Source organism: Oncorhynchus tshawytscha, linkage group LG30, assembly GCF_018296145.1.
Source record: "Oncorhynchus tshawytscha isolate Ot180627B linkage group LG30, Otsh_v2.0, whole genome shotgun sequence".
Taxonomy (NCBI): Eukaryota; Metazoa; Chordata; class Actinopteri; order Salmoniformes; family Salmonidae; genus Oncorhynchus; species Oncorhynchus tshawytscha.
Window position 1 is genome coordinate 31745656 of NC_056458.1, and position 14943 is coordinate 31760598.

Consider the following 14943-nt stretch of genomic DNA (forward strand, 5'->3'; position numbering starts at 1 on the left):
GCAGGAAATTACATAGTGTCGAAAAAACGTGTCACTTACTTGGGAGTGACTGTGGATCAGTCTTTCTTTTTTTTAATTTGAAAACATTTTTTACCCCCTTTTTCTCCCCAATTTCGTGGTATCCAATTGTTAGTAGCTACTATCTTGTCTCATCGCTACAACTCCCGTATGGACTCGGGAGAGACGAAGGTTGAAAGTCATGCGTCCTCCGATACACAACACAACCAAGCCGCACTGCTTCTTAACACAGCGCGTATCCAACCCGGAAGCCAGCCGCACCAATGTGTCGGAGGAAACACCGTGCACCTGGCAACCTTGGTTAGCGTGCACTGCGCCCGGCCCGCCACAGGAGTCGCTGGTGCGCGATGAGACAAGGATATCCCTGCTGGTCAAACCCTCCCTAACCCGGACGACGCTATGCCAATTGTGCGTCGCCCCATGGACCTCCCGGTCGCGGCCGGTTACGACAGAGCCTGGGCGCGAACCCAGAGGGATCAGTCTTTCTCATGTCAAGCTATTGCAACAAGAGTCGTCATCAAGAGTGCCAGCAAGCTAAAGTTTTTATATCGCAAAACTAGGGTGTTTGACACCAGGATCAAGAAATTGCTGGTGACAACGTTGATACAGTACACCACTTTAAGTTATGCCTGTTTAACATGGTATAGTGGGCTGACAGTGATGCAGAATAAGAGAATGCAGGTGGTAAAGAACAACATAATCATATATCTGCTGGACGTATCTGCCAGAACCCATGTAGGAGCTAGTCAGTGCAGGGCATGCTGGTATGCTTCCAGAAGAGCAAAAAGTAGCACAGCTGAAACTTAGCCACATACACAACGTCAAACAAGGTACTGCCCCTTGGTACTTGAACACTCATATACACATGGTGCAGCATATAGCCACAATACAAGAGCCAGTGTCCACTATTGCAAGGTGCACAGAGCCAATGATGCGGCACAGAGCATTTTGTTTTATACTGGAATTCAACTGTGGAATAGCCTCCCAATAGCCATTAAGCTGTCCCAGTCCAAAAATATTTTTAGAGGGCAGGTTAGAAAACATATACAGGCCTACGAAAGAGAATGACTGAAATAGACTTATTTTAGTCTTGCAATTTTGTATTAATTATGTATTTATTGAGATGTAGGCTAGTTAGTTGCTTATCATAAGCCGATGTATTTTCCTGTGTATTTCCATGTATTTTCCTATGTTTTATGTCCTGTGTTGGTCTTACACCGAGGACAACATTGAAATAAGTGTTTTTACGCTTTCATGTGCAGACCTGGGTTCAAATACTATTTCAAATATCTCAATTACTTTCACATACATTCAACGTAAGTATTCAGATATCTTTTAGTTTAAAATGTTGATGTATTTGGAAATACACTTGGAAAATTATTTGAAAATTCCCACGTACACTGATTCATATACACTGACTCAATTACACTATTTGGTTGGAAAAAAATAACCGTTCAAATACTCAAACAAATGTACTTGTTTTGGGCTGTGCATTTGAAAATACTAAAATACACAGAAAAAGGTATTTAAATAATAAATACTCAAATACACATGTATGTAAACCCAGGTCTGTTCATGTGTCATCCTCTGGGCTTCTTGTAGTTTTTAAACTGTACAAATTGTTTTACCCCCCAAAAATGTATCAATCCATCAATAAATCAATTTAATCAATATAAATCATGAAACCTCAATGTAGACATTGACCAGTGTAGTCATTAAAGTGCAGGATAAAAAAGTAATCTATACATCAGTAAGTTCATATTTTATAGCGACAACATTACATGAAACAACATTTCTAACCAAATTTGGCTCAAACATCCATTGATCAGTGTGCAGTGCGCTAGGAGAGAGTCTGTGCGCTGTCTGCGTTTGAAAGGATAGTGTATGCCCAAAAAATGTGTCTGTAGTCTGTAGTCTATGGGGTGAGAAGACACTGGCATTTAGGTTTCTCCAGCCTTGGACAGTGGCTCCTGAACTCGTCATAACCCAAAAAAGATTAACCAACTCTCTGCATTAGGAAACATTGACCATTGACCATTGACAACAGGACAGTATAAAAAGCATATATAGTTTACAGATGTAGGATCTTAATTCGATCACTCTTTCGTTGCTGAGAATTTCTCTGCCACAGGAAATGCAGATGAGCTTTATGATTTACATAAATTCACTGAAAACCTGCATTAACACACCTGTATATTAACAGTATTCCACTTTTCATGTAGCCTTTTTGTCCAGCTATTAGCTTAACCACGATCAAGCGACATTATGGACTAAATGTTCAAATCCTGTTGCTGCAGTATTATTTTGCTGTGACAACACAGGTCATATTACGATCCTACATCTGTATGTAGTGAGGTGGACAGACTGTGAGCTCATTTTTTGAGGTCGGAGCAGAGGGGTTTCCATATCTTGTGAAGTCGCAGTGATTCCGTAGCTTCTGTAGTGTGGTCTGTCGGTTCACACGCATCGTATAACGGCCCTCCGTTGCATAACTGTTCTAGCTCAGATCTGGGCAGCTGTAGTGTGTGTGATGTTTGCACTTTGCAGCTGCTATATCAGGAGACTGAGAGAGTCATTCTTAGACGCTATTACTTGACTGTCTCTCAACCTACAGCTCGACTAATGATCGGTATGGAAGAAACACACTCAAAACACACAGGCCAATTACTGCACTGCTGAGGTTACCATTATCAAGTTGTAAGTTAACAGTGTTGTCAACCCATTCCAGCCCAGTAGACTCATTCCAATTTCATAATGCAAAAACAACGCAATCTTTAATTTACAACGTGTATCCATTGCAAAAAGTTGGATGGTCAGCTTTAATCAGGGCTGGGTCGCTCCTCTTTTCAGTTCGCTGCAGCTAGCGACTGGAACAAGATGTAACAAACACTTACACTGGACAGTTTTATCTCAATCTCTTAATTCAAAGACTCAATTTTGGACACTCTTACTGACAGTTGTGGCTGCTTTGCGTGATGTATTGTTGTCTCTACCTTCTTGCCCTTTGTGCTGTTGTCTGTGCCCAATAATGTTTGTACCATGTTTTGTGCTGCTACCATGTTGTGCTGTCATGTGTTGCTGCCTTGCTGTGTTGTTGTCTCAGGTCTCTCTTTATGTAGTGTTGTCTCTCTTGTCATGATGTGTGTTATGTCCAATATTTATATATATATTTTTTTAATCCCCGTCCCCGTTTGGGAGGCCGTCATTGTAAATAAGAATTTGTTCTTACCTGACTTGCCTAGTTAAATAAAGGTTAAATAAAAATAAAAGAAAGTCTGACAGTTAAATATTGCTGATGAGTCTTGGGGTGTGGGGGATTGGGCATAGGGAGAGGGGTGGGTGGCAGGAGCTGGGAAAGAGACTAATTTGGTCAGCCCCCTGCCCCCTGTTGAAGGTGGACATGCTGCAGACAGCTGTGTAATAAGAGACAGAGTGTCAATTCAGGGCAAGGGCAGCGTGACCAGCCCACACTCCACCCCTCCGTATCCCCTCACAGTGGTAGAGGAGGGAGGGAGTAGACTAATGGGTTGGGGTGTACTAGGTAAGGTTGCAATTGGGGTGAGGGAAGGCAGCGGGACCGAGGGAGTTATCAGGGGTCAAGAAAGAAAGAGTGAAGACATAGTGTGTGGGATTGAGTGTTCAGTTAGGGTTAGGAACAAGGTGGCGTGGTGGGTGACAGGTGTGATTGGGTAAGGCAAGTGTTGTAGTGGGACGAACCAGGGGTGCAAGCTGTTGCCGTTGCCTGTTGGCCAAATCACACCATAGACTTGCAGCGTTGGCAGGATGCCCATCTCCCCTGGGGCTATCTCAAGGCACTTCACCCGTCACAATGGCTCGCTCATTGGACTTTCTCTGCATCAGTGTTGGTCTCCTCTCGCTTTGTCCAGACTCTGTAACCCTGCTGCAAATAGACCAAGCATTACATCCCGACAGGAGGATGACAATGATGCTGCCTTCAAGTGCTGTCTGAAAATTCTGGAATAGGATTATTTTAGTACCCAAGTTAATGAGTTGTGATGTTTCTTCACTGACCTTTCACCTTTTCAATCAAGACGATATTGTCAAGATTAGCAAGTTAGACAACTTTATTATCAGCAATGTTAGCTAGCTTATCTAGCCTGCTAACTTGGTTGAAGAATTGTTCTGAATAAAAAAACACTTGAATGCCATCATGTCATATTTATGACCTCAATAACTAGGAAATGTAACACACAGAGGAGCATTTGAGAGCAGCATGACATCATAAGAATGAATAAATTAATTTAATTAGGGAAGGGGTCTGTAGTGTCCATTATGTGTGCAAAGTAATGTGATTGAATACTGGGGGTCATTTGATCATATTAAAATTATAGTGGGAGATGCATGGATGAATTTGCACTAGATGGGAATTGGTCAGAGTAATTCTTCCTTTGCTTTATATTTCATTGCTTTGTTGTTGATGTTATTGTTCTATTGCAGTGGCATGTTCCATCATCTTTATTCTGGGGCTGCCGTGGTGAAGAAATGACTGATCCCCTTCAGGGGGTTCATTACGCTCCATCACGGAGGCATCTGTCAAACCTGGATCATCAGCAATGGCCCGCCCACATGATGGGCTTCCAACGCTGCTAAAATGTCCTTCTTGCAAATATTCTTTCTTGATAAAAACATAATGATGAGCAAACTAGACCTGCTGTTCAATAAATCAATTAAATGCATTTTATAAAGCCCTTTTTACATCTGCAGTTGTCACAAAGTGCTTTACAGATACCCAGCCTAAAACCCCAAAGAGAAAGCAAAGCAGAAGCACAGTGCATAGAAAAAACTCCCTAGATGGCAGGAACCTAGGAAGAAAGAAACCTAGAGAGGAACCAAGCTCAGAAGATTGGCCAGTCCTCTTCTGGCTGTACCGGGTAGAGATTTAAGAGTGCATGTGATCATTAATGCCAGATCGTTGATCTAATATGACCTGCATTGATCTAAGGTGACATGACAGATAACGTCCATATCATTCACTTCACATGTAAATAACATGCATTACACATACATTACTAATTAATCTGTACTATACAAAACACATTAAAAGACAAACCTACTAGGTTAAACTGAGTAGCGTTTGTGGGGTATAAGAATCCATGTGATAAGGTAAAAGAATTCCAGCTTTTCCCAACCTGTGCTACTGACATAAGGACCCCTGCTATCCATGGCATGTTTGGCAAAAGCATTGCTCAGCTTTTTTGGAGCGTGCTGCTTACTACTTCTACCCCATCGCACAACCCCTCCCACCATCCTGATGACCCCGTGGAGAGTCGACTCCAAAATACTCAATTCCTCAACTCCTTGACCATCGACTCCGCGGGTCTACTCTCATTTTATTAAAAAAATAATTGATTGCTGCTAATATCGATTATTTTAGGATAATGTAAGTAACACATATCTGCAATACAATAGCATGTTCTTAGACTAAAGAGCAGCTTCAAGCTGTCTGTTTATTGAGTTTTGAATTAATTAATTAAAGTTTAGGCAGCTAGGCTGATGTACTGATTAGCCTTGATTATTTTGGTTAGTAGATTGTCAGACAGCTCCGTATGCATCGCTAGTCAATCACACAGTGCATGAGTGCGTATACACACACTCTCAATTATAGCTAGAGTCAGGAGTCGACTGCAAAAATCCTGGATCGACTCCACAAAAACACTAGATCCCCTACCACAGGCACTATGGCGGCGGACAGGGAGGGGAGAGCAGGGAGGGGTAAGGTGCAGCTGCAGCCCCGCCTTGGATGACAGATGTAAATCCAGTCCTTCCGTAAACTAAACTGGGTATCAGAGACACAGGATTGGGCCAATGAGAGACCAGCATGCAGTAAAATGGGCAGCCAATGGCTGCGTGTCTGCCTGGTATATAAGAAGAGCTCGAGAATCTTCAGAGTTGGGTGACCTCTATATTTTGGCTCTGGTGAACAGGATCTGATCCCAAGGACTGTTACTTTTTTTCTTGTCTGGTGTGCAGGTAAAAATGCAACGCTGTGCTTTGTATGAATAGCTAATGCTTTGGGATAAGGGCAGTGTGGCGGTTTGGATTAGTTGGACTCGGAAAGGCTTCTGACCTAAAACATTATTGGGAGAAAAGGTTTGAAAAATTGAATGGTGCACATTTTTGATTTTAGCGGAGTTCTGTTATTTTGGTGTGTCCCTATTTGAAAGGGAGAGGTGCTTTTTAATCTCCTGTTTTTTTTAACCTCTCCTACACACTTTTCTTTCATTTTTTAGTTTTAATCATATAATTGTGTATTTTTCTTCTGTGCAAATAATTAATTCAAATGACAATATACTTAATGATGCAAAAATAAGTCCTGGGTCAGTAAATGTCCTGGATCGGGGCATCATTGGATCCTGGATCGGGGCAATCTGGAAGGGTTTCAGATCAGTGGGATAATGAACAGGATATTTTAGTAGGAGTCTGATTCTCTTGGCTCATTTGATGATTATTTATTTTTCTGGAAATTAAGTTGTGAATTGTTGCAAAGTTTTATAAGCTTTGTGTCAGCAAATGGTTCTCTGGTGCGGATACTGAGATACATAAGTAAGTGTATCACAATCAGATAAAGTATGAGGGCTATACACAGCTGTGGAACAGGTGTAAAAAGATAGCTGGTCTAGAATGTCCAGCAATTGCTTTCGGACAGTTACTGTAACAGTCACACCCTTTTCATTGCTTTTGGACATGGGCATGTGATGCAACAAGTGCGTCAATAGTTAAGTCCAGATCATGTGCTCATTTTTTAAATAAATATTTCAAGAAAGGTTGAGGTAAATTCCATGCCAACCAAATGCATTTAAGGAAAATAAATGAAATACAATTTATGAATTTGAGAATGGCCTATCAAGTATAGTGAATACAATTTAATTAATGAGTTGACCTTTAAAACAGCAATGTTGTTTCACAAGACTTCATGTGTGATGAGCATCAAGGTAGCTAAATGTTCCAAGATATTGTGATGGAAAACCAAGAGGGGCTGCAAAGGGTAATGACATGAAGAGGGGGGCTCTTTGCATGAGTGGAGAGGAGAGGTTGGAAATATGTTGCATATGTAAGAGGGCAAAGGGAATATAGGATAAGGGTGGAATGTTGAAGAGGATGTGAGGTTTGGGTTGAGGGTGTTAAAAATATCCAACACACAAGTGCTCCTCCCCCTTATCTATTCCAGAACAGAAACATGACCCAATGGACAGGGACGTTGACTGACATTTGTAACTAGGATACGGGGTATCCACACCACTAGGAGTTTTTGCAGCTGTTCTATTGAGTATCCCGCAGTAATCTTTTAAATGTTTGGCTAAGGAAGTTTCTCTTACCCCGAGACAGAGCACTCCTTGTAGACTTTACTCAGCTGTCAGGGAACTTCCTTTCAAATCAGTTACTATTAGGATTTGTGGATTGTTTTCTGTGCAACTAGACAATAAATATCTGAAGATTTCTTATTTTCTTTCCCTCCTGCAGTGTTAGAAACGCAATCATGCCTTTCGGTAACACCCACAACAACTTCAAACTCAACTTCAAAGTTGAGGAGGAGTACCCTGACCTCACCAAGCACAACAACCACATGGCCAAGGTGCTGACCAAGGACATGTATGCCAAGCTGAGGGACAAGCAGACCCCCTCTGGCTTCACCTTGGATGACGTCATCCAGACTGGTGTCGACAACCCTGGTGAGTGCCGAATATCTCCCAAACACCCCCTGAGGATAGCCACCAATCTCCACAAACACACAACTGTCAAAGGTAGAACTGAGACGGTCTGCACAACCAAGTTAACGCTCTAGGGTTTGATCGATCCTAATACCATTGCAATAATCACATATGAAAATAATATATTCCATTTAGCAGACACTTATATCCAAAGTGACTTACAGAGCTGTACATACATTGCTCAAGACCTGTTCACGCTACTTGCTAGCAACAACACTGAGTAACCATCAGTCAACTTACTTGTAAAAATGTCAATTCTGAAATGTTATATTATATGGTTGTGGTATTAGTATGTCTTGAGCTAGCTGAGGATTTAAAAAAAATTAAGTATGTATTTCAACACCGGGATGATTTGATTGATATGGTTGTGTATTTCAGCCCCGGGATGCTGAAATACATACTTAGATTGTTTTTAAATCCTCAGCTAGCTCAAGACATACTTATACCACAACCATATAACTCAAATCAAATCAAATTGTGTTAGTCACATGCGCCGAATACAACAGGTGTAGTAGACGTTACAGTGAAATGCTTACTTACGGGCCCCTAACCAACAATGCAGTTAAAAAAATATGGCTAAGAATAAGAAATATACAAGTAACAAGTAATTAAAGAGCAGCAGTAAAATAACAATAGCGAGACTATATACAGAAGGGTACCAGTACAGAGTCAATGTGCAGGGGCACCGGTTAGTTGAGGTAATATGTACATGTACGTAGATTTATTAAAGTGACTATGCATAGATGACCCCCTGTAGTGCCTTGTAGTCGGAGGCCGAGCAGTTGCCATACCAGGCAGTGATGCAACCAGTCAGGATAGTCTTGATGGTGCAGCTGTAGAACCTTTTGAGGATCTGAGGACCCATGCCAAATCTTTTCAGTCTCCTGAGGGGGAAAAGGTTTTGTCATGCCCTCTTCATGAATGTCTTGGTGTGCTTGGACCATGTTAGTTTGTTGGTGATGTGGACACCAAGGAACTTGAAGCTCTCAACCTGCTCCACTGCAGCCCCATCGATGAGAATGGGGGCGTGCTCGGTCCTCTTTTTCCTGTAGTCCACAATCATCTCCTTTGTCTTGATCACGTTGAGTAAGAGATTGTTGTCCTGGCACCACATGGCCAGGTCTCTGACATCTTCCCTATAGGCTGTCTCGTAGTAATCTGTGGATCTGTTGGGGCGGTATGCAAATTGGAGTGGGTCTAGGGTTTCTGGGATAATGGTGTTGATGTGAGCCATGACCAGCCTTTCAAAGCACTTCATAGCCACAGACGTGAGTGCTACGGGTCGGTAGTCATTTAGGCAGGATACCTTAGTGTTCATGGACACAGGCACTATGGTGGTCTGCTTAAAACATGTTGGTATTACAGACTCAGGGAGAGGTTGAAAATGTCAGGGAAGACCCTTGCCAGTTGGTCAGCGCATATTCGCAGTACACGTCCTGATAATCCATCTGGCCCTGCGGACTTGTGACTGTTGACCTGTTTAAAGGTCTTACTCACATCGGCTGCGGAGAGCGTGATCACACAGTCGTCCGGAACAGCTGGTGCTCTCATGCATGTTTCAGTGTTATTTGCCCGAGCGTAGAAGTAGTTTAGCTCATCTGGTAGGCTTGTGTTGCTGGGCAGCTGTCGGCTGTCGGCTGTCGGCTGTCAGCTGTGCTTCCCTTTGTAGTCTGTAATGGTTTGCAAGCCCTGCCACATCCGACAAGCGTCAGAGCTGGTGTAGTACGATTCGATCTTAGTCCTGTATTGACGCTTTGCATGTTTGATGGTTCGTCTGAGGGGATAGCAGGATTTCTTATAAGCTTCCGGGTTAGAGTCTCGCTCCTTGAAAGCGGCAGCTCTAGCCTTTAGCTCAGTGAGGATATTGCCTGTAATCCATGGCTTCTGATTGGGGTATGTACGCACGGTCACTGTGGGGGCGACATCATCGATGCACTTATTGATGAAGCCATTGACTGATGTGTTGTACTCCTAAATACCATCGGAGGAATCCCGGAACATATTCCAGTCTGTGCTAGCAAAACAGTCCTGTAGCTTAGCATTAGCTTCATCTGACCACTTTTTTATTGATCTTGTCACTGGTGCTTCCTGCTTTAATTTTTGCTTGTACGCAGGAATCAGGAGGATAGAATTATGGTCCGATTTGCCAAATGGAGGGTGAGGGAGAGCTTTGTATGCATCTCTGTGTGTGGAGTATAGGTGATCCAGAGTTTTTTCCCTCTGGTTGCACATTTAACATGCTGATAGAAATTTGGTAAAAGGGATTTAAGTTTCCCTGCATTAAAGTCCCCTGGCCACTAGGAGCGCCTCCTCTGGGTGAGCGTTTTCTTGTTTGCTTATGGTCGAATACAGCTCAATCAATGCTGTCTTAGTGCCAGCCTCAGTCTGTGGGGGTATGTAAACTGCTTCGAAAAATACAGATGAAAACTCTCTCGGTAGATAGTGTGGTCTACAACATGAGATACTCTACCTCAGGCGAGCAATAGCTCAAGACTTCCTGAGATATCGTGCACCAGCTGTTATTTACAAAAAGTCATAGTCTGCCACCCCTTGTCTTACCAGACGGCACAGTTCTATCCTGCAGGTACAGCGTATAACCAGCCAGCTGTATGTTGATAGTGTCGTCGTTCAGCCACGACTCCATGAAGCATAAGATATTACAGTTGGTAGTTTAATCTTCTGCATACGTCATCAATTTTAATCTCCAAAGATTGCACGTTTGCTAGCAGAATGGAAGGAAGTGGGGTTTAGGTTACAAGCAACACAAATAAACAAAAACACAATTGGTTGGTGACACATAGATTTAAAGTGTCTCAAAGAAGTTTGTGTCTTCTTCTCCGGTGCCATTTCTAGTATAGATATGCAGGTTACCTTATTAAATATGCAGCAGATATTTATTGCATATTTTTCACACCACAGAGTGGTATATTAATGTCAGTTAGTCTACTAATGTAGATGTGCAATGTATATGTGCTGCCTTCTTACCCTCCTCCTCCACTCCTCTCTCTCTGTCCTCAGGTCACCCCTTCATCATGACCGTTGGCTGCGTGGCTGGTGATGAGGAGTCCTACGAGATCTTCAAGGATCTGTTGGACCCCATCATCTCAGACCGTCATAGTGGATACAAGCCCACAGACAAGCACAAGACCGACCTGAACTTTGAGAACCTGAAGGTAGTATCTAATTCTTCTGACATGTTTTATGGGTTTCATTTCTTATAAGAAATGCCAAAGAGTACTGCTGAGTAAAATCAGTGTGAAAATGTTTGAATAATCTCTACATAGGAGGTTGGGAATCACAAACTTCTTTGAGACACTTTAAATGTTCTGGTCTGAAACTCTGTTGTGACCTTCTCTCTGAGTAGGGATGTAATGATGTAGCCTAGTGGTTAGAGCGTTAGGCCAGTAACCAAAAGGTTGCAAGATCAAATCCCTGCGCTGACAAGGTAAAAATCTGTCTCTCTGTTCTCTCTGTATAGGGAGGTGATGACCTGGACCCCAACTACGTCCTGTCCAGCCGTGTGCGTACTGGCCGCAGCATCAAGGGATACACCCTGCCCCCCCACAACAGCCGTGGCGAGCGCAGAGCAGTGGAGAAACTGTCCGTCGAGGGTGAGCTTCCCAGCTATCAATAGCTACAGGACATATGTATACGCAGGATTATGCATGAAGCTAGGCAATAAAACGAAACAAAATGGAAATGGAGATCCAAATGTATTTAAAAACATTTACCCCCTTTTTCTCTCCAATTTCGTGAGATCCAATTATGATCTTGTCTCATCGCTGCAACTCCCCAACGGGCTGGGGAGAGCCGATGGTTGAATCGTGCTTACTCAGAAACATGACCTGCCAAACCGCGCTTCTTAACACCCGCTCGCTTAACCAGGAAGCCAGCTGCACCAATGTGTCGGAGGAAACGCTGTTCAACTGGCGGCCGAAGTCAGCTTGCAGGCGATCGGCCCACCATAAGGAGTTGTTAGAGCGTGATGAGCCAAGTAAAGCCCCCCCGGCCAAACCCTCCCCTAACCCGGAGGACACTGGGCCAATTGTGCACCGCTCTATGGGTCCCCCGGTGACGGCTGGTTGTGACACAGCTTGGGATCGAACCCCAGGCAGTAGTGATGCGGCAACACCGCCATTCGGGAGGCCGGAGATCCAATTCTTAGGAACGCCTTAGATAATTGGAAATAGAGATCGAAAGTGAATCCTTAGCTGCAATGACTAGTGCATGGTGTCAGATAACTCCAGGCAGGGAGATACCATGTTGAGAGTGAGCGGAAACTGAGGGGTTTTCTGTCCCTCTAGCTCTGAACACCCTGGACGGTGAATTCAAGGGAAAGTACTACCCCCTGAATAAGATGACCGATGCCGAGCAGGAGCAGCTTATCGCTGACCATTTCTTGTTTGACAAGCCCGTCTCCCCCCTGCTGCTGGGCGCTGGTATGGCCCGTGACTGGCCCGATGCAAGAGGAATCTGGTATGTACACAGAACACAGACCCATACCAATAGTCAACCAAAACAATACTGTATTGTACTGTACAGAATATCCCACAATGTATCATGGTGATGTATCATGTGAAACCTCATCCCTCCTTTCTGAAGGCATAACGATGCCAAGAGCTTCTTGGTCTGGGTGAATGAGGAGGATCACCTGCGTGTCATCTCCATGGAGAAGGGCGGCAACATGAAGGAGGTCTTCAGACGCTTCTGCGTTGGTCTGAAAAGGGTATGTACTGGTACTCAAACCATTTTACAACTAGCTCCCACAGTCTCACCTCAGAATTAGACATTCATCCATGTTTCTCAAATGTCAAGTTTTGAAGTTGATGCAAACATCACATTTCAAAATGTTTAAGGTTACATTTTCAAGGTTAGGGTTAAGTTTTGGCCACGAAATCTTAAATTTAGGCATTAACTCTGAATGCTTAAGGTAAGGGTTAAGTTTAAGAATTGACGTAAAACAACAATCTCAAAAACTTTGGAATCAGAGGCAGATGCTTACGCCCATCCACCAGCCCCGTCCACAACACACTAGCAAAACTGACACCTACTTGAAGGTAACAGTGCTCACTGTTGCCCCTAGTGGCCGGTTTCCACGTCATCTCCTGACGTTCTCAGATATGTATGGCCGTTGAATACTGACTTGTATCATGGGTAACCTGGCTGCCATTTTGACATGGTAGAAAAACACACCTAACACAATGAAAAGACATGAAAACGCAGAGAGACAATTACAAGAATGTTGATACAGGGTTTATTTCACCTGACAGATTGAGGAGACTTTCAAGAAGCACAACCACGGCTTCATGTGGAACGAGCATCTTGGCTACGTGCTGACCTGCCCCTCCAACTTGGGAACTGGTCTGCGTGGTGGCGTGCACGTCAAGCTGCCCAAGCTGAGCACACACCCCAAGTTTGAGGAGATCCTGACCAGGCTGCGTCTGCAGAAGCGTGGCACAGGTACACACACACACACACACAACAAAAAACATCCAGAGCAGCTGCTGATATATTCAACTCTAAATCGTCACAGATCACGACAGTCTTCCCTTTTACCACACAACAAGTAAAAAGGAACAGAGATTAAGATGAGCAAAAGCTATTCTGAAATAGTTATGTCCACAGCGGTTAGGACGTCTGTTCATTGAGTCTGTTATTTTTGGTGATATTGGATAATTTACAGTATGAGTAATTTTGCAGAGATTGTCTGAGACATACACTTAAACCTGCTTCTCTGTCCCTTTTCCCTGCTCTCTACAGGTGGCGTGGACACCGCCTCCGTGGGTGGAGTGTTCGACATCTCCAACGCTGACCGTCTGGGATCTTCTGAGGTAGCTCAGGTCCAGATGGTGGTGGATGGTGTCAAGCTCATGGTGGAAATGGAGAAGAAGCTGGAGAAGGGAGAGGCCATCGACGGCATGATCCCCGCCCAGAAGTAAAGAGTTGTTGACGTCGCTGATCGTATTTTGTTTTTCTATTTTCAAGTTATGTGCCATTGAGCCAACCAACCGGCGCTTAGGGGAAACTGATGCTCGCTCTAGAGACTCTTCACTGCTCACCTATTTTTCTTCTTTCCTCCAGCCTTTTCTTTCGCTTTTGTTTTTTTCCTTTCCTTTTCTTCCTTGCGCCATTTTTTCCACTTCTCTCCTGTTCAGTTTGTAACATCCTGGATCAGCTTCCACTGAAGTCAGCTTGCCTGACAGATGTGGCATCACGTACATTTGAAATTTGGTTTTAGAAAAATGATAATTGAAACTGTGATTAAATAAACTTGGCCTCATGAACCAAAACAGATTGGTCTTTCTTGGTCATACACTCCTGATAAGTCACTGCAAATGTTAAATCAAGTCTAATAGTGTTTAATTTAACAGTCAAAGTTTCTATATGGTCCCACACTACACTGCGTTAATGGTACACATTCAAAAGTGTAAATTTCACAGATATTCTGTAACTCAGTAAATAGTTGCAAATTAAGATAACACTGGCCATCACTGGTTTTTATTGGAATTACTCTATTTTGGTATAAAATGTAAAAAATATATATAATCCATTTGAGAAACTTCTTAAAGACATGCTTCCGAACTTTTGGCGACTACTAAGTATTTTTTAAACCTCCCACTTTGGTCTGGATGCGTCAATGTGTAGTTCATACATGCATAATCTATGAGCAAAATGACTGTTTACCACAATTACACAAAATCCCTAGTTTGAAAGCAACAATTTTTCTGGATGCTGTGCTGTGCCATTTTTCCTACGTTTACCCACATAGAAATTTGTTTTCAACCAAAGGAAGAAGCCACTGCTGTCCAAAAAAACATTGCACGTCTGAAGTTCGCAAAAGAGCACCTGGATGTTCCACAGCGCTTCTTGCAAAATATTCTGTGGACAGATGAAACTAAAGTTGAGTTGTTTGGAAGGAACACGCAACACTATGTGTGGAGAAAATAAGGCACAGCACAGCACCCAACATCAAAACCTCATCCCAACTGTAAAGTATGGTGGAGGGAGCATCATGGTTTGGAGCTGCTTTGCTGCCTCAGGGCCTGGAAAGCTTTCTATCGTCAACATAAAAATGAATTCCCAAGTTTATCAAGACATTTTGCAGGAGAATGCAAGGCTATCTGTCGGACAATTGAAGCTCAACAGAAGTTGGGTGATGCAACAAGACAACGACCCAAAACACAGAAGTAAATCA

At 43.2% G+C, this 14943-nt stretch overlaps 1 protein-coding gene across 1 annotated transcript; it reads left to right on the forward strand.

Moving 5' to 3' along the window:
* The first annotated feature begins 5901 nt into the window (after positions 1 to 5901).
* Positions 5902 to 14038, forward strand: LOC112228417 (creatine kinase M-type). Its single transcript, XM_042309331.1, has 8 exons — positions 5902 to 6009; positions 7501 to 7709; positions 10767 to 10921; positions 11227 to 11359; positions 12053 to 12224; positions 12351 to 12474; positions 13019 to 13208; positions 13509 to 14038. The coding sequence occupies exons 2-8, from the start codon at positions 7517 to 7519 to the stop codon at positions 13685 to 13687; spliced, it is 1146 nt and encodes a 381-aa protein (XP_042165265.1). The 5' UTR covers positions 5902 to 6009; positions 7501 to 7516; the 3' UTR covers positions 13688 to 14038.
* The last annotated feature ends 905 nt before the right edge of the window (positions 14039 to 14943 follow it).

Coding starts and splice junctions, on each gene's coding strand:
- LOC112228417 (XM_042309331.1), top strand. CDS start 7,517: ATGCCTTTCGGTAACACCCACAACAACTTCAAACTCAACTTCAAAGTT. Junction 10,922..11,226: donor TGAACTTTGAGAACCTGAAG/GTAGTATCTAAT, acceptor CTCTCTGTATAG/GGAGGTGATGACCTGGACCC. Junction 13,209..13,508: donor TCTGCAGAAGCGTGGCACAG/GTACACACACAC, acceptor TGCTCTCTACAG/GTGGCGTGGACACCGCCTCC.